The sequence below is a fragment of the Anomaloglossus baeobatrachus genome, chromosome 1 (genome assembly GCF_048569485.1).
Source record: "Anomaloglossus baeobatrachus isolate aAnoBae1 chromosome 1, aAnoBae1.hap1, whole genome shotgun sequence".
NCBI lineage: Eukaryota > Metazoa > Chordata > Amphibia > Anura > Aromobatidae > Anomaloglossus > Anomaloglossus baeobatrachus.
The window spans coordinates 674,075,247-674,101,330 of NC_134353.1; the positions used below are offsets into that span (position 1 = coordinate 674,075,247).

Here is a 26,084-nt window from a genome sequence, read left to right on the forward strand (position 1 = left end):
TCACGGAGCGGTCGGTTGCCTTCTAACGGGTCTTTGGCTGTTAGGAAACCCCTTGGGTTCCTGTCACACTCGGATTTGACTGTTGACGGCGACTCCAAGCCTAGTCGGGGTCCGATGGCCCTGCCTGTGTGTGCTGGCTTCACTTCACTCCCTGGTCGGTACCGGCGGTCCACCGCCCAACCCCGGTCCTACGGTTCCGCGTTGATTCACCACTCCTGCAGACGGCCACCACCATCTGCCAACCTTGTTGTCAGTGCCTGGGCCACAAACCCAGACACTCTTCACTTTTCTCCTCTCACTTCAACCTCCTCCACTGAACTCCAACTTCTAACTCACACTTTTCCCGCCTCAAGGCCTGTGAACTCCTCGGTGGGCGGGGCCAACCGCTTGGCTCCGCCACACCTGGTGTGGACATCAGACCCTGGAGGGAGGCAACAAGGGTTTTGTGTTTGGCTAATGTTACTGTCTAGTGGGGGTGGGGGTGTGTGTGTGTTATCTGTGATGACCTGGCTAGTCCAGGGCACCACACTCTCATGCTGCCAGTGCTGGCTCCCTGCACACATAGCTGGAGTACACATCGGGTAATTAACCCGATGTGTACTCTGGCTAGGAGTGCAGGGAACAGGGAGCCGGCACTGGCAGCGTGAGAGCGGCGGACGCTAGTAACTAAGGTAAATATCGGGTACCCAAGAGAAGTGCTTTCCTTGGTTACCCGATATTTACCTTAGTTACGCTTCCACGCGTCACTGCTGGGTGGGGGCTGGTCACTGGTCGTTGGTGAGATCTGCCTGTTTGACAGCTCACCAGCGACCATGTAACGATGCAGCAGCGATCCTGGTAAGGTCAGATCGCTGGTCGTGATCGCTGCTGCGTCGCTATGTGTGACACCACCTTAAGTCACCACCCGGCAATTTTCAGTTTTCATTTCTTCCTCCTCTTCTTCCAAGAGCCAAAACTTTTTTATTTCTCTGTCAATATAGCCATATGAAGGCTTGTTTTTTACAGGACAAGTCATACTTGTGAATGCCACCATTCACTCTGCCTCATATTGTACTGGGGAACAGGGAAAAAAAATTCCAAGTGCGTAAAATTGCAAAAAAAATGCAATTGATCAGTTGTTTTTTATTTCTTATTTACCATGTTACCTATATGGTAAAACTGACCAAGCAATTTGATTCCCAAGGTCAGTATGAGTTTATAGATATCAAACATGTATAGTTATATTTTTAGAAGTGAAAAAAATTCAGAAGTTTGTAATAAACAAAGAATTGCGGTTTTGTCTCCATTTTCCGAGCGTCTCCTTATTCGGGATCTGGGGTTGATTTCTTATTTTTTGTGTCATGAGCTGACATTTTTAATGACACTATTTCTGGGTAGATACAATGTTTTGATTGCCTGTTATTGCATTTTAATGCAATGTTGTAGTGACCAAAAAAATGTAATTCTGACTTTTTTTTTCTCGCTATTAATTGATTTTATATTTTGATTGATCGGGCATTTGTGAAAGCGGCAATAACAAATGTGTATTTTTTTTCTTATCATTTTTAATGGGGAAAAATGGAGTGACTTGAATTTTTAGATTTTTTTTATTTTTTCATATTTTTAAAAACTTTTTTTCTACATTTTTCATTTACATTACTAGTCCCCTTGGGGACTTTCTGCCTGCACTCTTCGATTGCTTCTGCTGATCTTCTGTGAGTCTTGGCAATCGCAGGAAGTGAGTCATGACAGGATCATCAGCTGACCCTGCACTGTCATGACAACCTATTGACGCCCTGTGATCATGTTACGGGGCCACTGACGGTTGAGGAGAACTCTGAGAGCGTGATCTAAGGGGTTAACAGACATGGGTGGATCTCTGATTCAGGTGTGTTTGTCAGGCCCGTTTCACACATCCGGCATTTCACCGGATTGACGGATCCGTCACACTTCACTACAGTGTAAATACTGTACAATGGCATTGCGGCAAGCTCCGTTCACATGCTCCGGTTACATGATAGCATGTGACCGGAGGTTGACGCGATGCCATTGTACTGTATTACACTATACTGGAGTGTGCTGGATCCGGCAATCCGACGAAATGCCGGATGTGTGAAACGGGCCTTAGCTGCACATGTCGGCTGATCCAGTCCTAGGTTGTTAAGGGGTTAAAGGAAACCTGCCAGGTCCTCCATGTCCCCAGAACTTTCCACCTATCTAAATTCCCTTCCTAACAGTCCCTTTATTATATTGCACACATAAACGAATCTTAAGATATTTTTTCTAATGGTATGGAAATGACTCCCTGTGGGCATGATAACATGACGTACACGTGTCGGCTTCAGAATGGCACACTGCGCATGACCGGGCGTTTTCTGAAGACTTCTGATCATGTGCAGGGCTTCCTCTCTGAAGCCAGGTGTACGCATACACCCGGCTTTAGAACCTCAATAATGTGAGGGGACAAAACAGCATGCATGCACGAGCTTTGTATAGTGCTGGGTACATGGGCGTGATAATATGTTAGGTGGACTGACTAGTCTGGGCAACTAACTCTCCATTGACTAGTCAAGGATGTAATTTGCATATTATAAACACATTTTAGAAATACTTTTCCTAAAGATCCTATTTGTGCAATAAAATAAAGGGATTGTTAGGACGGGAATTTAGATGGGTACTCACACCTGCTGGTGATTCTGGGAACATGGGGGGCCTGATAGGTTTCATTAAAAAAAAAAAACAGGATTTGTTGCTCCTGAGTGTAAATCTCCAGACTGATTGAATGCTTTATTTAACACAGTTGTCCTCGGAAGCGTATCATTCTTAAAAATTGCAACACTAATTGATTCTGCTCTCCCAAACAGCTGAGTCAACAGGCCAGCTAGTAGCTGGGAAAAAGGTAATATAGGTAGGCTTAGACAGCTGGTTGTTATAGGGGATTCTATAATAAGGAAGACAGAATAATTTGTTGTGAAGACCACCTTAACTCAGTAGTCTGCTGTATTCCTTATTCCACAGATCAGCATGTGCTATAACGGTTTGGTAAATTACTGCGGGGGGCTTGTGATGACCAACTGCTATGAGCCACTTGGGAACCAATGACAGAATAAGTTGCAAATAAAGGTTCTTTAAACATAGTTTTAATTAATTAGGCTTAAAGGAAGAACTTCTAAATGTAGTATTCTGTGGAATACTGGCTGTGCCATAAGCAACACAGGAGAGCCAGTGGGACCTTAGAGAGTTAAATGCATGGGTTTAGTCTGGGTGCACAGCAAAATTATTTGGGCTCCTAGAGCACTGGGCTGACTTTTCATTGGGGAACAATCTGTATTCTGCAGATAAATTGAGCCTTAATGAAAGGAGGTCTCCTGTGCTGGGGTAGAGAACTTTATCAGGAGTGATGTTACAAGTATGTAGGGAGAAGGGGAGAAAACATGTCAGAAAATAAAGGGGTATATAGGTAAGAGAGAGATCCTATTTTATTACGCAAGTAGACTGTGGTGAGTTGATTAAGTGTAAAGTCACAGAGATCCCTATATTGCAAACAAACAATGCGATAACAAATGTGCCCAAAAAAATTCAGGAAACAACATTCTGTAAGTAAATGTGGGAAAATTGAGGAAACTGTAAGTATATGTTCCCAAACTAGAAGACTGTCAAGAAAATCTTGGTAGATTGAAGCTTTGGTATTGTAGGAACAGAGTGATGAGTTTATTGTTGCTAAGTGTCTAAGAGGGAATGTTTCTCCTCGTGTAGAGTGAGATGCCTGACATACCAGTGTAAGGAGACTTATAGACCATGCAATGCCCCTCTGGGAAATTAAAGATGCAAATAACCTCTTCAAAATGAAGAGGATTGGATCTCTGGCACCAAATATTGGATTTAACAATCCTAGAAGTCAATATCAACCCTTTAATGTACCTTACCCCATGGCTTAGTATAGGAAGCCAAACCAGAAACTTCATTTTCAAACACATGTTTTGCGGTGCTGCCCCTCCTCAGTGCAAAGGAGAATATTGAATTGGGCTACTTGAGAGAACTCTGACTGGGAGTCTAAGGGGGACCATTTCTCATTGTGGAGAGTGACATGCCTAACATGCTGGTGAAAGGTGCCTATGCAAAATATGTAAATAACCTCTTCAGAAGAAGAGGATCTAATCTCTGGAGCCACCTATTGGATGTAACAATCCTAAAAGTCAACATCAACCCTTTAAAGATCCTTGACACATGACTTAGGATAAGAAACCAAACCAAAAACGTCATTTACAGAAATGTACATTTTTTTTAAAAAAGGAAGAAAATAACTAAAGTAGAAAATGAACAGCAGGTAACCCAGGAGGAAAAGTCTAATCCCCAAGCCTTTAAAAATATAAATGCAGAAAGAAACAAGGTCTACACAAATGGGTCCCCTAATTAATGGAAAACCGGAGGTAATCACTGAGCATCAAAATAAGGCAGAATTACAACATGGGTTATTTAGCTCTATGTGTGAATATATATATATATATATATATATATATATATATATATATATATATATATATATGTATATATATATGTATATATATATATATATATGTACTAAAGAGGAAGGTGCTCTTAATATGTCATCTAATATACCTGCATTCAATTGGTTGATTGTAGATATGTTCAAGCAAAGTTACATGAACTCAATATGAAATGCTTCAGGCCCAATGGGCTTCATCTAAGATCTTCTGAGTAGGGATGGGCTATCCCGATCTGTAAGGGGTCCGTACCGATCACATAGTGATCGTGTGCACGATTCCGATGACAAGCTTTCCAGGAAAGCTCGTGTTACAGATCGTGTCCAGTTGGGGTCCAGGGGCTGTAAAAAGAAAGCACATTTTTAAAAAACATTATGATCATACTTACAGGTCTCGCGACGCGTCCTGAAGACTGTCCCCGGCCTCTTCTGCCTTCACGATCAATCATTGCTGTGCCGCCCGTTAATAAACACTGGACTTACAGGACCTTCAATGATGCCATAGGCACGTGACCAGTCTAGTGTGAATGTTGTACAGACATTGGCTTACAGACTGAACACATAACTATGACGTTATCAAAGGTCCTCTTAACCTCCGGGGTTATTCACTGCACTGCTCGTCACTCGGCAGTCATCGGCTGTTTTCGGCCATGTTCACAGTGACGTCAGGGTTCACCCAAGTCCATGACTGTCATTGTGCGAGTGTCGCATCACGATGCACAATCTCCCGACAGCAGTGGGTCAGCTGCATGTAGCTGAAGCACTCCTGTCCTGAGATCAGTTAGTGTGGGGTGATGCTCATGCGAGACACAAGTGCACTCATCCCTTCACTGTCAGCCTGCTTCTTGCTCTGTAGAGAGCGATGTAGCAGAGCTGACTTGGCTCTCTGTGCTTCTCACTGTGTATAGACTGTGTCTGTACAGAGTGATGAAGCTGACATTGCTCTACCTGTGGATTACGTTGGACTAAGGATTTCTTTTATAATAAAGATGGAGTCTCTAAGTGTTTTTTTGTTTTATTTTTAATAAAAAATTTCTTTATCTGTGTTGTATTTTTTTTCCTCTTTACTAGAAAGTCATGGACGCCATGTCTAATTTGGCATGACACCATGAATTTTGGGCTTAGTACCATCTGAGAATTCAAAGCTGGTATTAACCCCTTTATTACCCAGCATGCCACTGCCATCAGGGCCGCTGGACGAGCCGAGTAAACGCCTGAAAATGGCGCTAAGAAACAATGTGCCATTTCCCGGGGCGGCTGCGGGCTACTGATAATCCCAGCCCCCAGCTACCTGGCTTTACCTGACTGGCGATCAAAATACGGCAGGAGCCCACGCACTTTTTTTTTAATAATCTTTTTAAATAATTAAAAAAAGAAATAAAAAATAATGGGCTTCCCTGTATTTTGATTGCCAGTCAGGTAAAGGCAGGTAGATGGGGGTGGGGGTGGCAGCCCATAGACGTCCGCTTTATCTGCCCTTTATACAACCATATATTATGTACATTTTATATATATACATATACTGTACATATATACAGTATATAGATATACACAGTATATATATGTACATATATACAGTATATATATATATATATATATATATATATATATATATATACGGCTCTGGCAAAAATTAAGAGACCACTGCAAAATTTTCAGTATTTTTAATTATTCTCTATACAGGTATATTTTTGAGTAAAATGTAAATTGTTGTAAAATAAATACAAAATCTTTTGCTTAGTAATTCGAAGACATGTTGTCAGTAGTTTACAGAAAAAAGAAACAATTTGCATTTTACTCAAAAATATAAAGAGAAAAATCAGAAAAACTGAAAATGGTCTCTTAATTTTTGCCAAAGCTGTATATATATATATATATATATATATATATATATATATATAGTTGTATAAAAATAAATGAATATTTTAAAAAAATGACATAGCGCTCCGCGGTATTTTTGATTCTCATAAAAATGATTTACAGACCAATAGGCTTAATCCATTGTAGGAAAAATGTAAAAATGGCTTGTAAGAGATTATTTACAGGAGTATGTGGTAGAAAATAAGTGATAGCTTTGTTTTAATAAGGAAAGAAGTCATCAAAATTTTTTAAAAATGATGAGTAAAATCCTAGACAGAGGGGTAGCTGTAAATATAATGTTTATGAGCTATGTAAAGTTGTTTGAAACTGTCTAAAACAGACGTCCAATGAGTAAATTAAAGTCTATATGATTAAAAAGTAATATTTGTAATTGGATTGAAAACTTAATTATAGACCAAATTATTTTCAACACAACTGAACTAGGCTGCATGCTGCAAGCGCTACTGTGAGCAGTCTTGTCTAAAAGTGCCATCATGGTCTACAGCATCTCTGGCGTTGTCTCCCATCAAGAACATCTAGGATGTGATTGGTTGGCAATTGCAAAAGGAGCTGCCAGAAGTGGCACTTGATGATTTTGTGCCCACGTTACTTAGCATGGCAGAACAATACTCAGACAACCTCATTGATATTATGCCAAGGTGTGTAATTGCAAGCATTTCTGGAGAACATAGTCAATACTAGATACATTGAGATGGTTTGAAAATTTGATGTCCATTACAAGTCGTGATGAAAGGCAAGGCAATAAATCCACTGTGAGAAAGAGACTAGCATTCCGCTTTCTTTATAAAATGGTCCAGTTTATTTGATAAATGAATAATAAAGAGATTGTACTTATGGATTGCTTTAGATAGCTATACATTTGTTTCTTTATTTGGTCTTTTAGATTTTTATCATAAAAAAGCGAAATAGCTCAAAGACAAAAATAAAGCACATTTTTTACTTTGTACATCTTGAACTATGTGTGCCATTTTAAAGAACAGGGAGCCAAAAAATATTACAAGAGAAAAAAAAGAAAAAGTAAACTATAATAAAAAACACACAAATAATGAATGTGCAAAAAACCCCCCCAAAACAAACGAGTCATTCCAGAGGGGACTTGGAGTGCATTGGCACAAAAAATGCGTGACTTTTAATTTTATAAAATTGCTATTAAAGAATTTGAACTGAAAACATCTGAAAAGCCCAAGTTCTAATATCTCTAATGTACTATATACAGTATAGACAGTATATAGCATCAATGTAAATTATTTGTAGGAAATAATCTTTTGAAATGCTTATCAATATTTTATAATTTCCATAATGCTATTTAGATAGATATCTAAGACATCAAGATTGAAAAGGAGGCTTAAGGCCCCGTCACACTAAGCAACATCGCTAGCAACATCGCTGGTAACGAACAACTTTTGTGACGTTGCTAGCGATGTTGCTGTGTGTGACATCCAGCAACAACCTGGCCCCTGCTGTGAGGTCGTTGGTTGTTGCTGAATGTCCTGGGCCATTTTTTAGTTGTTGCTGTCCTGCTGTGAAGCACAGATCGCTGTGTGTGACAGCGAGACAGCAACAACTAATGTGCAGTGAGCAGGGAGCCAGCTTCTGCGGAGGCTGGTAACCAATGTAAACATCGGGTAACCAAGAAGCCCTGTCCCTGGTTACCCGATATTTACCTTTGATACCAGCCTCCTCCGCTCTCACTGTCAGTGCCGGCTCCTGCTCTGTGCACATTTAGCTGCAGCACACATCAGGTAATTAACCCGATGTGTGCTGTAACTAGGAGAGCAAGGAGCCAGCGCTAAGCATTGTGCGCTGCTCCATGCTCTGTGCACATTTAGCTGCAGCACACATCGGGTTAATTAACCTGATGTGTGCTGTAACTAGGAGACTGGGGGCTGGTCACTGGTTGCTGGTGAGCTCACCAGCAACTCGTGTAGCCACGCTCCAGCGATCCCTGCCAGGTCAGGTTGCTGGTGGGATCGCTGGAGCGTCGCAGTGTGACAGCTCACCAGCAACCTCCTAGCAACTTACCAGCGATCCCTATCGTTGTTGGGATCGCTGGTAAGTTGCTTAGTGTGACTGGACCTTTAACAGGCCAGATTGTTGGGAATATCCACACTAAGCAAACTGGATTAACTTAAAGAGAACTAACCACCAGGATTTTTCTATATAAACTAAAGCCAGTGCTATATTGGTGCTATCATGCTGATTCTATACATACCTTTAGTTGTGAGATCGGATGTATAGTTTCTGAAAAATAGGCAAGTAAAATCTGTGAAATGCAATGTTATTTGATTGATAGCAGCTACAGAATTTCTAATAGGGGGGTCAGGTTTTGCTAGCTATTCCCACCCCTGTCTACCTTCCTGTCCTTCCTACCTACTTCCTCCCCCTGTAATTACCGAGACAGGGGGAAGAAGGACATGCAGGTAGACAGGGGCGGGAATAACTAGCAAAACCTGACCAACCTATTAGATATTCTGTAGCTGAAATCAATCAAATAACAGTGTATTTCACAAACTTTACTTGCCTGTATTTCAGAAAGTATACATCCGATCTCACAACTGAAGGTATGTATCGATTCAGCATGATAGCACCAGTATAGCACTGGCTTTAGTTTACATAGGAAAATCCTGGTGGTGGTCCTCTTTAATGATATGGAGATTGAAGGTTCATTCCCACAGATCTACCAGCAGCTCGATTTGACCTCCGACTGGTAAACTTTAATTGATCGGCGGTCAGTTGAATACCTGCTTACCCAGGTATACGCAGACCAAAGTAAACGATGTGTACTGAGCCTTTGTGTTTACAGAGGACTATGCACTGCTGAGAACTATAATTTTTTATGATGCATAAAAGATCATTTCACCCGATGAATGATTGTTTTATTTATTCATCGGGTGGTTAGCAGCCTCTTGACACAACAAAATGCAAAATGAGTGTTTGTAACATCGCTTTTCATAATTCTCTTGCAGTGTAAATACCCCTTTAGAAGGCGCTTACACATATTAGACCCATCTGTGGTCATAGCAAAGTAACTACGGTATATCACAACTATCCATGAAAACTTGATTTTGAAGGAACCAATCTTATTAATGCAATTGGAGTTCACTTAGTTTTGGACTGGGACAGCAGGGGCCCACCAGTAACATTGACTCTGGGGGCCCACTGATCAACTATATATATATATATGTATATAAACATATACTTGGTAGTCTGTAAAATGAATGTCTGTACAAAGTGAAACAAGTCTATTATGCCAGCTGCTGATCATGTTTGGTGGTAAGTAACATACTACAGAAAAGGAGCCCACCAGAGGATTCTCCTGTCCTCCTGTGGGATAGTCCGAGCCTGATTTCACCTATGTTGTTTAGATTAGATATGATTTATTTTGTATATAATTGTTTTCTTACGGCAACATTTATTATTTTCTTTTATGCTTATGTATATAAAACTTAATTATCATTATTCATGATTACTAATTATCCATTTCTCTTCTCTTGTTTCCCTACATATCACCTCATCCTGTTTGTCCAGTGTTGATTGAAGCCTAATGTTTCACTTGCCTTGACTCCTCACTCCTGAAGCAACAAGCCACCTGCAGACACTGTAACAGCATGGCTATCTCCTCACGCCTAGCACTGTGGGAACAGAAGGAAAGTCTCACTTCTCTAGCACCAATCCCTTTACCCTTAACGTGCATGTTTATATATTGGATTATCATTTATGTCTAGAATAATAGAAGCCTATCTAGTAGTGTAACTTGAAGATTATGAATCCCTATACAAAATCTTCAACATGGCCCCCAGCTATCAGTCGAACCCATTTGAAACCAAGCGTACTATTCATTTTTGCTCTTTCATTTTTTTCCTCCCCTTGTTTCAAGAGAGAGAATTTTTCTGATATACTCTAGTTCATATGACGACTTGTTTTTTTTGGGGGGAAAACTGTAGTTTTGAATGACACCTTTCATTTTACCATACAATATACTGAAAATCGGCAAGGCAAAAAAATTCAAGTGGGATAAAGTGGGGAAAAAAACAGACTTCCTCCATTATTTTTGGGGTTTTGTTTTTACGACAATCATTGCACTGAGAAAATGACCAGTCACCATGATTCTCCAGCTTAGTACGACTATGGTGACACCAAAAAGGATTTTTGTTTAAGTTGCCATTTTCTGAGACCCGAGATGTTTTTACTTTTCCATTGATGGGGCTGTTTGTTTTAGGATGGTGAACTGACAGTTTTCTATTGATACCATTTTTGGATTACAAACAGTGTTTTGTTAACTTTTTTTTTTTTCTTTAGGAAGGTTTGATGTCTGAATTCTTGCTTTTCGATTTTTTTTTTCACATTATTGCAATTAATTACCATATACATTTCCTTTCTAAATTTATTTTTTTTTAATTTGGCAAAATGGGAGTGATTCGAATTTTTATATACCATTTTTATAAGACACACCCCAAATTTCCAGGGGGAAAAAAATGAAAAAAAAATGGGGTCTGTTTTATAATCTGGTGGTGTTTTACCGGAGGGGTGCAGCAGCGGTGGTCACAGGAGGCAGGGGCAGAGCTGGAGTAGACGATGCTGCGGGTGGTGCAGAGGGGGGGCCCAGATACTCACTGTGGGCTGTGGCACTGCTCTGTCCTGGAACTGCTGGCTCTGATTTTTGGTGGGGCTACGGGCTCTGCTCCATCCTGGTCACCGGGCTCTGCTCTGCACTGGGGCTTTAATGAAATGGAGTCGGCGCCTGCATTGATGAGAGCTTGAGCTGAGATCTCCATCTGCGCATGTGTGACGCCCTGGATTAGCCAGGTAGTCACAGTTAGAGCCCCGCACAACACCTGTCCCTTAAAAAGGTGTCATCAGCCAACCATTAAAATCTAGTCACCCCTCTCAGAGCTTGATGGACACACCAGGGGGCGGAGCCAGGCGGTTGGCCACGCCCACCGAGGAGTTCAGAGGGCCTGAGGCGGGAAAAACAGTGGATTAGCTGTCAGAAGGTGGAGGAGAGTGGAAGCAGGCCTGTGCCCAAGTCTGCAGCTGTCTGACAGGTGCCAGGGTTGGAGCCCGGGCACCTTTGGCTAGGAGGCATACGGTGGCCTCAGCATGCAGGAGCCGGGAAGACGGCTCGGTGGAACCGTGGTGGACCAGGACAGGGTAGTGGCCCGCCGGTACCGACCCGGGGAACCGACTCGTAAACCGGAGCACAAAGGGGGGTACTCAGACCCTGAAAAGAGGTCCAGAAACCACTGGACTGAGTTAATTAAGTGATTGCGGTCTGGATTATAGGTCCTTTCCCACCCAAAGTCCCGACTGAAGGCAACAGCCCAACGAGGGGGATAGAAAGCCACTGCACAGGCAGAGAAATCCCACGGGCCAGCGTCTGCAGGCAAAAGGGCTCTCCCGACATCCACAAAGCCGGGGAGCGGACTTCCGACGCTGAAGCACAGGTAGCCCACAAATTTACAACACGGTGCAGGAGAAAGGCAGAGACCACCAACTGGGTAGGGGACCAGACGCAGCCGGCTTCAGGCACCGACCACCATCAACTTGGTTTACCAGAGACTCGTGTGCGTTACTAACCGTGAGTACAACAGTGCCCTCCGGCCGCGCACCTCCCTGCACCACCCACCAAAACCCCAACGGGTCCCGGGGCCACCACCCCTGCCCATGGAGGGGTTAACATCTTGCTGTGGAACATCTTCCCCCGGGTGTCCAGTAACCGCAGTGGTGGTGTCCACCTTCACAACAACCCGTGGGTGGCATCACGAACTCAAACGTGGCTCCGGCCGTACACCTACGTCCCCTAAAAGTGCCAGCCCACCTTTCAGATCGAAGTGGACCCCGGGTCCGGAGACGCTCGAGCCACCACCCGGTGAGTCCGGATCCGAGCGGCTTGGTTGCCGCCGAGCACGGGGCGGTACACATGCGCCGACTCTTGGTGCCATTATTTGAAGTACTCACTGCCACCGGCCATACAGATGCCTGCTGCCGTCCGTACAGATGCTGGTCGCCACCCATACAGATGCCCACCGGCACAGATACCCACCGCTACAAGCTGCACAGACACCCGCAGCCGCAGACTGCAGAGATCCCTGCCGCACAGAGCCCCGCAGCCCCAGCACAGAGCAGTGCACAGCTTTGCCCCTACCTCCTGTGACCCCTCTCCATCACCCCCCATAAGCTACATTGGTATTTTAAGACGCATCCCTCATTTTCCTCCCAAAGTTTTGGGAGGAAAAGTGCGTCTTATAATACAGTATATATTTGTTAAAGTTTTTAGATTTTTGTAAAACTTTTTCTTTTATTTTTTTATTTTTTTTTAGCTCCATTAAGGGACTTGAATCTGAGATCATCTAATCGCTTACACTGTATACTGTTATACCACAGTACTTGAGTATATAGTGTAACTCGTAGTCTTCTGTGAAACTAAAAAAAAAACAAGGAGAAAAATTGTAGGAAAAATACCCTGACTATAAATAAATAAATTGCAAGTGCTTAATAACAGGGTACTTAGTATATACATTTTTACAAAAAGGTAAGAAGCTGTCTCACCTCGTCACGGTGTACCCATCTGAGACAGTCCCTAACCTACTAAAGTTAAAAACATATTCTGTACCTGACTTGTGTCATGTCCAAACTTCAATATGAATGGTAAAGTGGTCAGCTGGGTCCCAGATTAAATACACAGCAAAAAGTGAGAAGCAGGTAATTGTTCAGTCTCAGTATCAGTAGGGCTGCACCCCCAACTTGCATTAAAGCAAGATAACAGACAAAAAACACAAAAAAACTGAGCTGTAACAAATGTTCAATAAACATGCAACATTACAAGCATGTGAATTGCAGCCTCAAGACTAGAAAAAAACCAAGGAGAAAAATTGTAGGAAAAATACCCTGACTATAAATAAATAAATTGCAAGTGCTTAATAACAGGGTACTTAGTATATACATTTTTGCAAAAAGGTAAGAAGCTGTCTCACCTCGTCACGGTGTACCCATCTGAGACAGTCCCTAACCTACTAAAGTTAAAAACATATTCTGTACCTGACTTGTGTCATGTCCAAACTTCAATATGAATGGTAAAGTGGTCAGCTGGGTCCCAGATTCAATACACAGCAAAAAGTGAGAAGCAGGTAATTGTTCAGTCTCAGTATCAGGAGGGCTGCACCCCCAACTTGCATTAAAGCAAGATAATAGACAAAAAACACTAAAAAACTGAGCTGTAACAAATGTTCAATAAACATGCAACATTACAAGCATGTGAATTGCAGCCTCAAGACTAGAAAAAAACCAAGGAGAAAAATTGTAGGAAAAATACCCTGACTATAAATAAATAAATTGCAAGTGCTTAATAACAGGGTACTTAGTATATACATTTTTGCAAAAAGGTAAGAAGCTGTCTCACCTCGTCACGGTGTACCCATCTGAGACAGTCCCTAACCTACTAAAGTTAAAAACATATTCTGTACCTGACTTGTGTCATGTCCAAACTTCAAATGTTCAATAAACATGCAACATTACAAGCATGTGAATTGCAGCCTCAAGCACTTGCAATTTATTTATTTATAGTCAGGGTATTTTTCCTACAATTTTTCTCCTTGGTTTTTTTCTAGTCTTGAGGCTGCAATTCACATGCTTGTAATGTTGCATGTTTATTGAACATTTGTTACAGCTCAGTTTTTTTGTGTTTTTTGTCTGTTATCTTGCTTTAATGCAAGTTGGGGGTGCAGCCCTCCTGATACTGAGACTGAACAATTACCTGCTTCTCACTTTTTGCTGTGTATTTAATCTGGGACCCAGCTGACCACTTTACCATTCATATTGAAGTTTGGACATGACACAAGTCAGGTACAGAATATGTTTTTAACTTTAGTAGGTTAGGGACTGTCTCAGATGGGTACACCGTGACGAGGTGAGACAGCTTCTTACCTTTTTGCAAAAATGTATATACTAAGTACCCTGTTATTAAGCACTTGCAATTTATTTATTTATAGTCAGGGTATTTTTCCTACAATTTTTCTCCTTGGTTTTTTTTCTAGTCTTGAGGCTGCAATTCACATGCTTGTAAACTTCTGTGAAACTAAAGCCTGCTTTACACCTTACAATTTCTTGTGGGATCGCATTTGTGATCGCACCCGCACCCATCGTTTGTGCGGCACGGGCAATTTGTTGCCCATGTCGCACAATGCTGTAACCCCCCGTCACACGTACTTACCTTCCTAACGACCTCGCTGTGGGCGGCGAACATCCACTTCCTGAAGGGGGAGGGATGTGCGGCGTCACAGCGACGTCACACAGTGGCCGGCCAATAGAAGCGGAGGGGCGGAGATGAGCGGGACGTAACATCCCGCCCACCTACTCCCTTCAGCATTGCTGGCAGCCGCAGGTAAGCTGTGTTCATCATTCCCGGAGTGTCACACAGAGCGATGTGTGCTGCCCTGGGTACGATGAATGACTCGCCCACCCCAGGGCTATGGGACACCCAGTGCCGGGCCGGACTAGTCCGGGGGTCGTCAGTGGTGGTGGGGCCCGACTCCGTGGCCCTGGTGGGTGTCAGTTTAAAATATGGCTGATGAATTGGGGTTTAATAAAGTTTGTGTTCGTGACGCCACCTGTGGTATGCGGCTATTAAGCCGCCGCTGCTGTGTGAGGCCTCCGGGGTGATGAAGTGGCAGCAATGGTGGTACTGCTCCCCACAGGTGGAGCGGTGCCCCGGGGCACAGTTGGTTCCTGTGGAACAGGCCACCGCAGCTCTACAGCTACCCGTGGCCCTGGGATCCCTTCTGTTCTCTGCTTGGTGTCACCTGGACCCTCTGAGTCCCAGGATCTTCACCAGGAAGCGTCACTTTCTTTCCTTAGCTCCTGACTGACTTGGAGCTCTCTTCCTTCCTCTCCTCCTTGCCTGCCTCCTGCAGGCCTCCTTCTCCTTCCCCACTCTCTCTCGATCTGCTCACACTAGACTTTCCTTTCTGTGTCTGCTCTCATGTGGCTCCTCCCACCTCCCCAGTTGCTCTGATCTACCCTATAGGAGCAGGGATGGGTCTTACGGCCCCTCCCAGCATGCAGCATGGGAGGTTTTCTGCCACTATCCCTGGTCCCAGTGTGTTCCTAGCAATGGATGTAGTGTGGATTTAGCAGGGGACCGGTGTTCACTCCCTTCCTCACCCAGAATGGGGCATCACACCGCTGGATGGGGTGCAATGACCTGTGGCGACGGAAGCCTCAGGGGCGCCACACTCCCCCACAGCGAATCCCAGCACGTCCTCGGGCCGAAAAACAACAACAAGACATGTGGAGAAACTGCAAAAACATTTTTGTGTACACATTAAACTTTAAAACTTTTGAACTTTTCTTCCCTTTATGAGAGGAACAAGTGCTTAAACGTTGCAAACTTCTTATAAAGAAACATCTAAGTGTGCACTTTCAGTCTATTGCACAGTTTGGGCACATCCCCCATAATTCTGGTAGGGGGCACAACTGGTGCAACTATATACATCTTGGCTACAACAAGTCCAGTAGCCCGACAGTTCGTTCAGCTTTCTTAAGCTACAAAAGCAACATACCAGCCACTAAGTCCAGTGGCCTGGTAACACATGACACATACATTTACATTCACCGGGGACCACATTCCAGTTCCGTGGCCCGGTAACATATCAACAAGGGGGTGACTTCTTCAAAAAGCAAAAGGGGCAGTAAGGCAGGAAAGGGTGTCGTCTTCAAAAAGAACATTAGGGCAGCACAAAAGGGACATCTTCACAAAGAATGAGGGGCAGACAGGGACTATGTACAGTTCAGCATCTTCTTTTCCTTTTCACTCACGAGGATAGATGCGGGGGTCCCACTCCGGCATTGCCCCGGGCACCAGGTATGCCGCTGAGATTATTGTCTGGGTCCCCTGGGTGCTGGCCACTGACCTACTGCGGACTGCTGCGGCCTGGGCAGGAATGGGTCTTCTTACACTCACAGCTCGGCGTTCCTGTAATGGACTGCTCATTTGCAGGGAGCTGCCGCGTTCTTGGGGGTCTTGCTTTGGCCGTGCACCGGGCTTCAGACAAGCCATGGAGATCCGGGTCTGTGTCTCCTGCGTGGCTGTTGCTGGCAGGGGAGATGCTGCACGCTGGCATAGTGCGGCGCCACTCCGGTTCTTCTGGGGCTGCCTCTCCCCGCAGGATGTGGACATTCAGCGCATACCATCCGCGGCTCCCCATCAGCCGGGTGTACTCCACGGTGTCACCCGGCTTAGCATCCCACTCTGGGTGGCCTTTGGGCAAGTGCTCCTCGATATCCCGGCAGGCAACAAAAACATCTTTGCTCAGTCCGGGCTCTCTGATGAAGCCCCAGCCGCCTTGTTGTCTGAAGTCGATCACTCGGCCCCTTCTCACCGGGCCCTGGGATCCCTTGAGGGCCTTTCTAATCTGATCTTTGGAGGCCAGGTTGGATGCCTCCTCGGCCCTTCTCTTCTCCTCCTGGGTCTCCCGCTCTCTCTGGAACTCGTCCACCATTTTCTGGCAGGCTAAGGCATTTGCCAGGGGAGTCTCCTTGGGGCGCAGTGGCTGCTGCAGTCTCCCACTCTCAATGGGCGCTGCGTCCCAGTTCACTCCCGGGGATGTCGCTCCCAGGAGGCTTACAGGGGGATTTGGTAGAGGGCCCACTAACTGTTTGGGGTCCACCCCACCCCAGGCGCCGTCTTCGTTGGTTTCCGGCAGGCCTCCGGTGCCCCACCGAGCATCAGCGGGGCCGGCTGGGCAAGCTAGCGGGACGGTGGAGGGACTGGGCGGTGGCGTTTGGTAGGGCCATGGGTCCGGACGGGTCGGGAATAGAAATAGCTCACCCGGACGCTGCTCGGCGGCCTCCCTCCTGTGGCCCACGCTCTCCGGCACCATCGGGTTCCCTCTCCACCGGTCCACCTCCGTTTGCATGCTGTTCAGCCTCCGGACCAGGATTTTCATCTCCTCCCGGAGCAGGTCCAGCTCAGGATCCATCTTCCCGGTTCCTGGTGCGCACTTCTGCAGCCTCTCTGCCATGCTGCTGACCTGGGGAACGCTTGCTGGAACACTGCTCGGGTGCTCGACCACGCCACTCGGCTGCACCCTTTCCCTTCTCGGAGGCGGGGCCGGAGGCTGCACTAGCATCTGGCGCCAGACTGGCGCCCAGCCCATCACCGCCGGCACCGCTCCGCTTGCGATGAGGTACATTTTGGCTCTTGTCTGGTCTGGCATCTAGACTCTTGCTGCCAGCCGGCCAGCTTTTCTAGTCGCCATATCTTCTTCTCCCACCGCTCTCCATGGCGGGCACTTCTTCGCGCTCTTTTGCCAAAACCAAGGGGGCGGGGCTTCTCTTCGCGCCCTTTCTGCTGGCACGCCCCCCTTCTTCCCGCTCTCAGCAGCGCTAATGGCGTCGGTTTTCACAGTAAAACACACAGTTTTGTCACACGGTTCTTCAGGCGCACAGTACCCGGTGGGACCGGGCACGAAATTCTGTTCGTGATGCCAAAATTGACTCGCCCACCCCAGGGCTATGGGACACCCAGTGCCGGGCCGGACTAGTCCGGGGGTCGTCAGTGGTGGCGGGGCCCGACTCCGTGGCCCTGGTGGGTGTCAGTTTAAAATATGGCTGATGAATTGGGGTTTAATAAAGTTTGTGTTCGTGACGCCACCTGTGGTATGCGGCTATTAAGCCGCCGCTGCTGTGTGAGGCCTCCGGGGTGATGAAGTGGCAGCAATGGTGGTACTGCTCCCCACAGGTGGATCGGTGTCCCGGGGCACAGTTGGTGCTTGTGAGTGTCTATGCAGGTGAAATAACAGAGGCAACTCCAAGGGTGCAGTTTCAAGTTCTTTACTCACAATTCTTGTCAAGGCCGGCAGGAACCCTTGGACTGCTGGGACCACTGTCAGGGACCTCCGCCGTTTCTGGGAGATTCTTGGAGTAAATACCGGTACCCTTCTCTCTGGGGTGTCTCTGTCTTCAGCTGTGTTCCTAAGCCTAGCTCTTTTAGGATGAACCTGCTCGGCCTCCACTACAGCCTCCAGGTTGGGGGGTCACCTGTCGGCTGATTACCCCTCTTCTAGAAGTTCTGCTGTGGGCTGTGGCCCGGGGAGTTTACAACATTCCCTGGGCCTCGGTTTTTACTGTTTGGAGATGATTTTGCACTCCCCCGGTTTCTAGGGACCGTCCCCTGCTGCAGCTTGATCCCTCCACCGATGTTCCTGTGGAACAGGCCACCGCAGCTCTACAGCTACCCGTGGCCCTGGGATCCCTTCTGTTCTCTGCTTGGTGTCACCTGGACCCTCTGAGTCCCAGGATCTTCACCAGGAAGCGTCGCTTTCTTTCCTTAGCTCCTGACTGACTTGGAGCTCTCTTCCTTCCTCTCCTCCTTGCCTGCCTCCTGCAGGCCTCCTTCTCCTTTCCCACTCTCTCTCGATCTGCTCACACTAGACTTTCCTTTCTGTGTCTGCTCTCATGTGGCTCCTCCCACCTCCCCAGTTGCTCTGATCTACCCTATAGGGGCAGGGATGGGTCTTACAGCCCCTCCCAGCATGCAGCATGGGAGGTTTTCTGCCACTATCCCTGGTCCCAGTGTGTTCCTAGCAATGGATGTATTGTGGATTTACCAGGGGACCGGTGTTCACTCCCTTCCTCACCCAGAATGGGGCATCACACCGCTGGATGGGGTGCAATGACCTGTGGCGACGGAAGCCTCAGGGGCGCCACATGAACAACAGGATGTGCGATTTTTAGAAAATGAGCGACGTGTCAACGACGAACGAGAAGGTGAGTATTTCTGCTCGTTCATAGCTGTCACACGCTACGATATCACTAACAAGGCTGGATGTGCGTCACTTACGACGTGACTCCGCCGACATCTTGATAGATATATCGTAGCGTGTAAAGCCCGCTTTAGCCTCTGATTGAGCTTCACAGGAGTATCAAAATGGTAGTAAAAAGAGTCTTCAGCAAAAAAGAGTCTTCAGCATGCCTCTACAATGGTGATGGCTTCTGCAACTGATCCATTTCAATGGCCATGTCAGAGATGACAAATGGTTAACATCAATGATCAGAGCTCAGCTAAACATGCTGCTGTTAGGGACAGTTGCCGGTTATGTCTAGCATATGTGGAAGGAGTTCAGCTCCTGAGCCCTCTCCATACTTGCAGACTCCAGTAATGACATACAGGTACGTAATTTTATGCTAGAATATTATCAGTATTACTCTTCGCATATACAGTAAGTATGAAACTTTATAGGCTCTTCCTCCGGGTCCCTGACATGACTGCAAGTCATCAACTATAATTTTACTTCTTGGTCTATCAGCAACCAATGTAATATGAGCACCAAGTCACATAAGCATTTAACCCTATAATATATAAAAATATATGTCCCTGCTTCTTCACATAACCCGTTCAGAATGAAGTAAACTCTCCTTTGGTCAAAACTAGTAATTAGTAGTTATCATAGAAATAGAGATTGTGGGGTTTTCCCACAAGTTAGGGGATAAATGTCTGATTGCTGCGGACGTCATCACTATGACCCTCACTGTCACTAAAACATAGGTACTGATCTCTCCATTCCTCCACATTGCATGTCTCTATTGAGTAGGATTTTGAACAGAGAAGAGATTGAACATGAACTTTACTACTCCATTCAATGTATATGGTGCTAACAAAAACAGAGGTGGATTGTACTTGTTGATCTCTGGCAGATGTGTTTTTTTCAGTGGAGTGGTAGGGTGTATGCTCGACCTCTGCTTAATTCATAGTGCTCCTCATTGTGGTCTTCCATTTGACTTCTGGCATTGGAACTGTCAGGATATTCCTGTACACATGCAAATGTCATCAGATGTCAATTAAATTAATGGTTACTAATGACTAATTAGTATGGTTAGCCTAATACTCTCTAATCTTCATCTGGTTATGTAATGACATTTCAAAGTAACTTACTTGCATACAATGAAATTATTAGTTATAGCACGCTGCATTTATCAGGGCACTGTGTGCATTAAGCTCCAGACATATCATTCATCATCTCTCCGATACACAGAAGAGCTCACATTGCCGAGTGCTCATATGTTCTCTGTGAAAGAGGTGGTACTAAACTTCTCTGGCGGTGGCTTACCTCAAGGAGAACAAAAGGATTGACAGTGTGAAATTGGACATGCCAGATCCTTAAATAGGTATTCTCAAGTTGTCTCTTAGCTAGCTCAGAGTCTACAATTTCCTTACTTCCTGGTTTCTGGTAGGGAAGGCTCTCTTCCCTGAGTGACAGTTCTGGTGAGCAGGAGAGCTGTAGTATTAGTAGAACTATAAAGCTTGGCACAAGTTCTGCTGTAAAACATTAAGCTATCAGTAGTTTGTTTTGAGTATACATTGCTATTGACTCGCCCACCCCAGGGCTAGGGGACACCCGGTGCCGGGCCGGACTAATCCGGTGGTAGTCAGTGGTGGCTGGGCCCGGCTCCGTGGCCCTGGTGGGTGTCAGTTGAATATGTGGCTGATGAGTTGAAGTTAATGTTCGTGACGCCACCTGTGGTATGCGGCTATTAAGCCGCCGCTGCTATGGGAGAACTCCGGGGTGATGTTATGGCAGCTATGATGTTACTGCTCCCCACAGGTGGAGCGATGCCCCGGGATACAGTTGGTGCCCGTGAAAGTCTATGGTGTTGTGTGGCTAACACGGTGCAGGGCCGACAGGCGAGGAAAGAACCAGGCACAAACAACAGTCTCTTTACCTTCTCCTCTTTTACTCTGGGAACAGTCCAGTCCTGGGAGACCGTTACAGGTGGTGATGGGGATCCGGTCGGCCTGGAAGTACTTGGGATGATCTTTCTGGCCAGCTGAGTATGAGGCCTACTCCTGTACTTTGCTTTGTGATGATAGGACCCTGCTTCTCTGAATCCAGCAATGGCCCTCTTTGCTGCTGGGACCGATGGCACGTCCCTTCTTTCTGTAGGTGGCTGCGCAGACCCTCTCTCTGGTGCTTCTCCGCTGGAGTCCACACCGGGCCCTGATGCTGCAGCTGTACCTTGGATGTTTCTGGGCCAGGGGCTTGCAGCTCTCCTGCCCTTCGGACTCGGCTACCAGGGGCGGATTTTATACCCTGGCAACCACAGACTCCGATGTCTGAGTCTCTCTGCTGCCTCTCAGCTATTCCTGCTTCTCTGGGCCAAGCTGCTCCAGCTCTAGGCCCCAGATTCACAGGACAGCTCACTCTGCGTCTGTTCACTTCCACTACTCCCTACAGACTGGCTGCACTTCCTCCCTCTGGTCAGGTAGAGGAAGGCTCCCTGGAATTCCAGGTTCAGAGCTCCCCCTGCTGGCCGGAGGGAGAACTGTGTTGGGTGTTAAACCTGCTGGCCAATGGATCTCCCAACTACCTCCAGGCTCAGCATTAACCCTTTGGGAGGGCAATGCTGCTGTGGCGACCAGGTCCTAGGGCGCCACACTCCCCCTTAGTTAAATTCAGTACTCCCGGACTGTGGAAACAAAACATAACATGTCATACATTTCATCCCAATATGGGAGGCACATTATTTTTAACGTTACAACTTCAGACAGTACTATAAGAGTCCAGTGTGGCTCCCTGCCGGGTGTCCATTACACTGCTCCATGGGGGACCCGCCGCGATCAAACCCCCAACGTAGGCTCTGGGCGTGCGTCAGAGCATTGATGACCCCACTCTATGCACGCCGGACGGGTTTTTCTTCAGGGGTGTTGAGCACACTGGTGCTAACTATAAACAATTTAGGTGTTGGCCACCCATAGTCCAGTGGCCCAATTGTCCATTTTCGCAATCACAAAAAAAAACATTTTGTACACGACATTACAGACTTTTCACATAACTATTTACATTCTAATAAATACTCTTTCTTTATATAGTTGATTCCCTATACCTTAGAGGGGGTTGTCCCCGAGTGCTGCGTTGAGACCTGCGTAGCTCTGGTGTTTGTCCCTGACTACTTAGTGTGTCTCCTATCTCAGCACTACCGGTAGGCCTAACCCCAATAGGTATGCATGATGATTGCCTATGTGGTCTAGGAGTCGCCAAGGGTATGACAGGTTCACCACTGACAGGGGGTTGATCCTCCTGTTCCACTGCTGGCGTGTCACCGCGTGTCGGGGCGGACGGTTCTTTGGGTGGATCCGGAACCTGTTCTGTTTCTGGCTCGACCAACTGTGGGAACGTCAGGACCGGTACCACTACGGCACCATTTATGCGGGTCCAAGTCTTGGGGAATTTGCCGAGGATCGTTTGTATCATCTCTTCCCCTTCTTCTCGAACTTCCTCCACTTCCCTTTGAACTTTGCACCGCTCAGGGCACGTCTTCAGGCGGTCTCTGGATATTGCTTGACAAGTCTTGCCTTCGTCCTTGCTTATGAGGCACACCTTACTGTTGTCAAAGTTGGAGGGGATAATGGTGTAGGGCTCGTTCTCCCACTGATCATCCAATTTATGCGTCCTCCGCTTCTTCTTGAGGACTTGTTCTCCAGGTGCTAAGGGAGTTGCTGGGGCCGTTTGATTGTACTGCTGCTCTTGTCTTGTTCTGGCTTGAGACAGGCTCCTCTCTACGCATTCCTGGACCTTACGGTACTGCTGCTGCCGTTCTGTATCCCAATCCTCTATTTCTTGAACCGCCTCAGGCGACACAGTCCCCATCTCAAAGTCTACAGGCAACCTGCCAGGTCTGGCTCGCATCAGGTAAGCGGGGCTGCAGTTGGTCGAATTTACTGGGATATGGTTGTACAGGTCGACCAGATCTGGCAGCTTCTCTGGCCATTGGTTCCTTTCTTCCAGAGGTAGAGTCTTCAGCATATCAATAACCACATGGTTCATTTTCTCGCACAGTCCATTGGTTTGGGGGTGGTACGGTGTTGTTCTGATTTTCTTACAACCGTACATGTTACAAAACTCTTGGAACACCTCCGCCTCGAACGCAGGGCCTTGATCGGTCAGTACCCTTTCCGGATAACCGTGAGGCCGGCAAAAGGATGCCTGGAACGCTTTAGCTGCTGTTCTGGCTGTCTGGTCCTTCACAGGCACTACTACCAGGAAACGAGAGTAATGGTCCACAATTGTGAGGGCGTACACATAGCCTGACCGGCTTGGTGTTAACTTCACGTGGTCCAGGGCCACCAACTCCAGGGGCTGCTTCGTAACAATTGGCTGTAGGGGAGACCTTTGGCTGGCATCATCCTTCCGCCTCAGGTTACACGGGCCACAGTCTCGGCACCACTTCTCGATCACCTTTCTCATGTGCACCCAATAGAACCGATCACGGAGTAGGGCCTCCAACTTCTTCCACCCAAAGTGGCCTGCGTTATCATGATAAGCTGCTAGGACCATTGGAGCATCCCTCTGCGGAACCACGATCTGCCAGACAAGTTCATTTGTTCGCCAGTTGACGTGTCTCTTGCAGAGCTTGCCTTGGTAGGTGAACAGTCGTCCCCTCTCTTTCCACAACTGCTGGGCTTCTTCTGGAGCATCTGGACCAAGATGAGTCTCAGCTTGTGCTAGCTTTTCTTTGACCAATCGCACCGCCGGGTCACCGTTCTGTGTCTCTTCCCAATTATGGTGGAGTAATGGGTTAACCGGGACCTCGTGTTGGCTCGAGCGCTTCACTCCCACAGCATGCTCACACTGGGAAACGCCCTGATGATGGAAAGCCGGTAACTCTATCTCTTCGAGTTCATCCAGGTCTTCTCCAGATTCGGGTAAGTGAGGCATTCTGGACAGCGCATCAGCATTGTTATTCTTCTTGCCAGCCCGGTACTTGATGGTAAAGTCAAAGTTAGACAGCCGGGCCATCCATCGCTGTTCCAACGCCCCTAACTTGGCTGTTGCCAGGTGTGTCAACGGATTGTTGTCCGTGAAGATGGTGAACTTGGCCGACGCCAGATAGTGTTTGAAGCGTTCAGTCACTGCCCAAACAATAGCGAGGAACTCCAGCTTGAAGGAACTGTAATTTTCTGGATTCCTTTCTGTGGGCCGAAGCTTCCTACTGGCGTACGCTATCACCTTCTCCCTGCCTCCCTGCACCTGGGACAAAACGGCTCCCAGGCCCACGTTGCTGGCGTCTGTATACAGTACAAACGGCTGGCTGTAGTCAGGGTAGGCCAGAATTTCTTCTCCCGTGAGAGCCCCTTTCAGCTGGACAAAGGAGGTTTCTAGTTGGCTGCTCCATTCAAATGGAGGGCTCTGCTTCTTAGCCTGCTTTGGCTGGCCCACCAGGAGATCTTGAAGGGGCGCTGCTATCTTGGTGAAACCATCAATGAACCTTCGGTAGTAGCCCACCAGCCCAAGGAACTGCCGCACCTCCTTTACCGTGGTGGGTCTTGGCCAGTCCTTGATTACGGTGACTTTCTCCGGATCAGGTGCCACACCTTCTGCGCTGACCACATGACCCAGGTACTGTACCTTTGGCTTCAAGAGGTGACATTTGGACGGCTTGATCTTCAGGCCATATTTTGACAAAGACTCGAACACTTCTGCTAAGTGCTTCAGGTGGTCTTCATAAGTCTTGGAGTAGACTATGACGTCATCCAGGTACAACAGCACGGTTTCGAAGTTGTGGTGGCCCAAGCAGCACTCCATCAACCGTTGGAATGTCCCTGGGGCGTTGCAGAGCCCGAATGGCATGCAGTTGAACTCGCAGAGGCCCATCGGCGTCGTGAATGCAGTCTTCTCCTTGTCCGCCTCTGCCACGGGAACCTGCCAATACCCACTGGTGAGATCCAAGGTGGAGAAATAGTTAGCTGACTTTAAGGCTGTTAGTGACTCCTCTATTCTGGGTAGGGGATAAGCATCTTTATGTGTAATGCGGTTAATTTGCCTGTAATCTACACACATTCTCATTGTACCATCCTTTTTCTTTACGAGCACTAGTGGAGCTGCCCAGGGGCTACAACTATCTCTGATAACCCCAGCCTCCTTCATTTCCCGTAACATTTCTTTGGCACGCTGATACTGTGCGGGGGGTACAGGGCGGTATCTCTCTTTAACGGGAGGATGATCACCCGTGGGGATTTGATGTTTAACCCCTTTCACCTGCCCAAAATCTAGGGGGTGTTTGCTGAAGACCCGCTCGTACTCCTGTACCACCCGGTAAACCCCATTCTTTTGGTGTGAGGGGGTGGAGTCGGTGCCCACATGTAAGTTTTGGCACCAGTCTTCCAGCTGCCCCTTGGAGCCCTTGTCTTCCGCCTGGTCGGACGGGATCAAGGGTTCCACTGCTTTGATGGTGTTGTTGCTGACAGTGTACAGTTTTGCTACAGTGGCGTACCGGGGCAATTTGGCTTCCTCCTCCCCACAATTCAGGACACGGATGGGCACTCTCCCCTTGCGGACGTCTGCTACCCCTCTGGCTATCAGGACTCCAGGCCTACTGTCTGAATACACCGGTTCTACCAAGGCATGGTAATCCTGACCCTTGAGGCCTATTGCTGCCCGACACCAGATCAACATTTCACTTCTTGGGGGTATTGCAATGGGTAGGGGGTCACTTACCCTCACACTGCCAATTTCTCCTCCGGCCAGCTCCACCTGCTGCCTCCTCATCAGGGCTCTGATCTCCCTCTGTAGGGCACGCTGCTGCCCGGAGCTGGCAGTTTCAGACGCCTGCTGCAACAAAATTATCACTTCGGCAATACAATTTTCTATCACATTTGTACCAATGGTTACCAGCGGGTCAGATTCTTTGCGATCAATATCTACAATTATCATCCCCTGACATGGCA

At 46.9% G+C, this 26,084-nt stretch overlaps 1 protein-coding gene across 1 annotated transcript in view; it reads left to right on the forward strand.

Moving 5' to 3' along the window:
• MYO18B (myosin XVIIIB) overlaps positions 1 to 26,084 on the forward strand; it is a 1,019,172-nt gene that overhangs the window by 80,073 nt on the left and 913,015 nt on the right. Inside the window, exon 2 of the mRNA XM_075320057.1 lies at positions 9,893 to 10,009. Coding sequence (XP_075176172.1) covers positions 9,973 to 10,009 — 37 coding nt within the window. The 5' untranslated portion in view covers positions 9,893 to 9,972. The remainder of the gene's footprint in view (positions 1 to 9,892; positions 10,010 to 26,084) is intronic.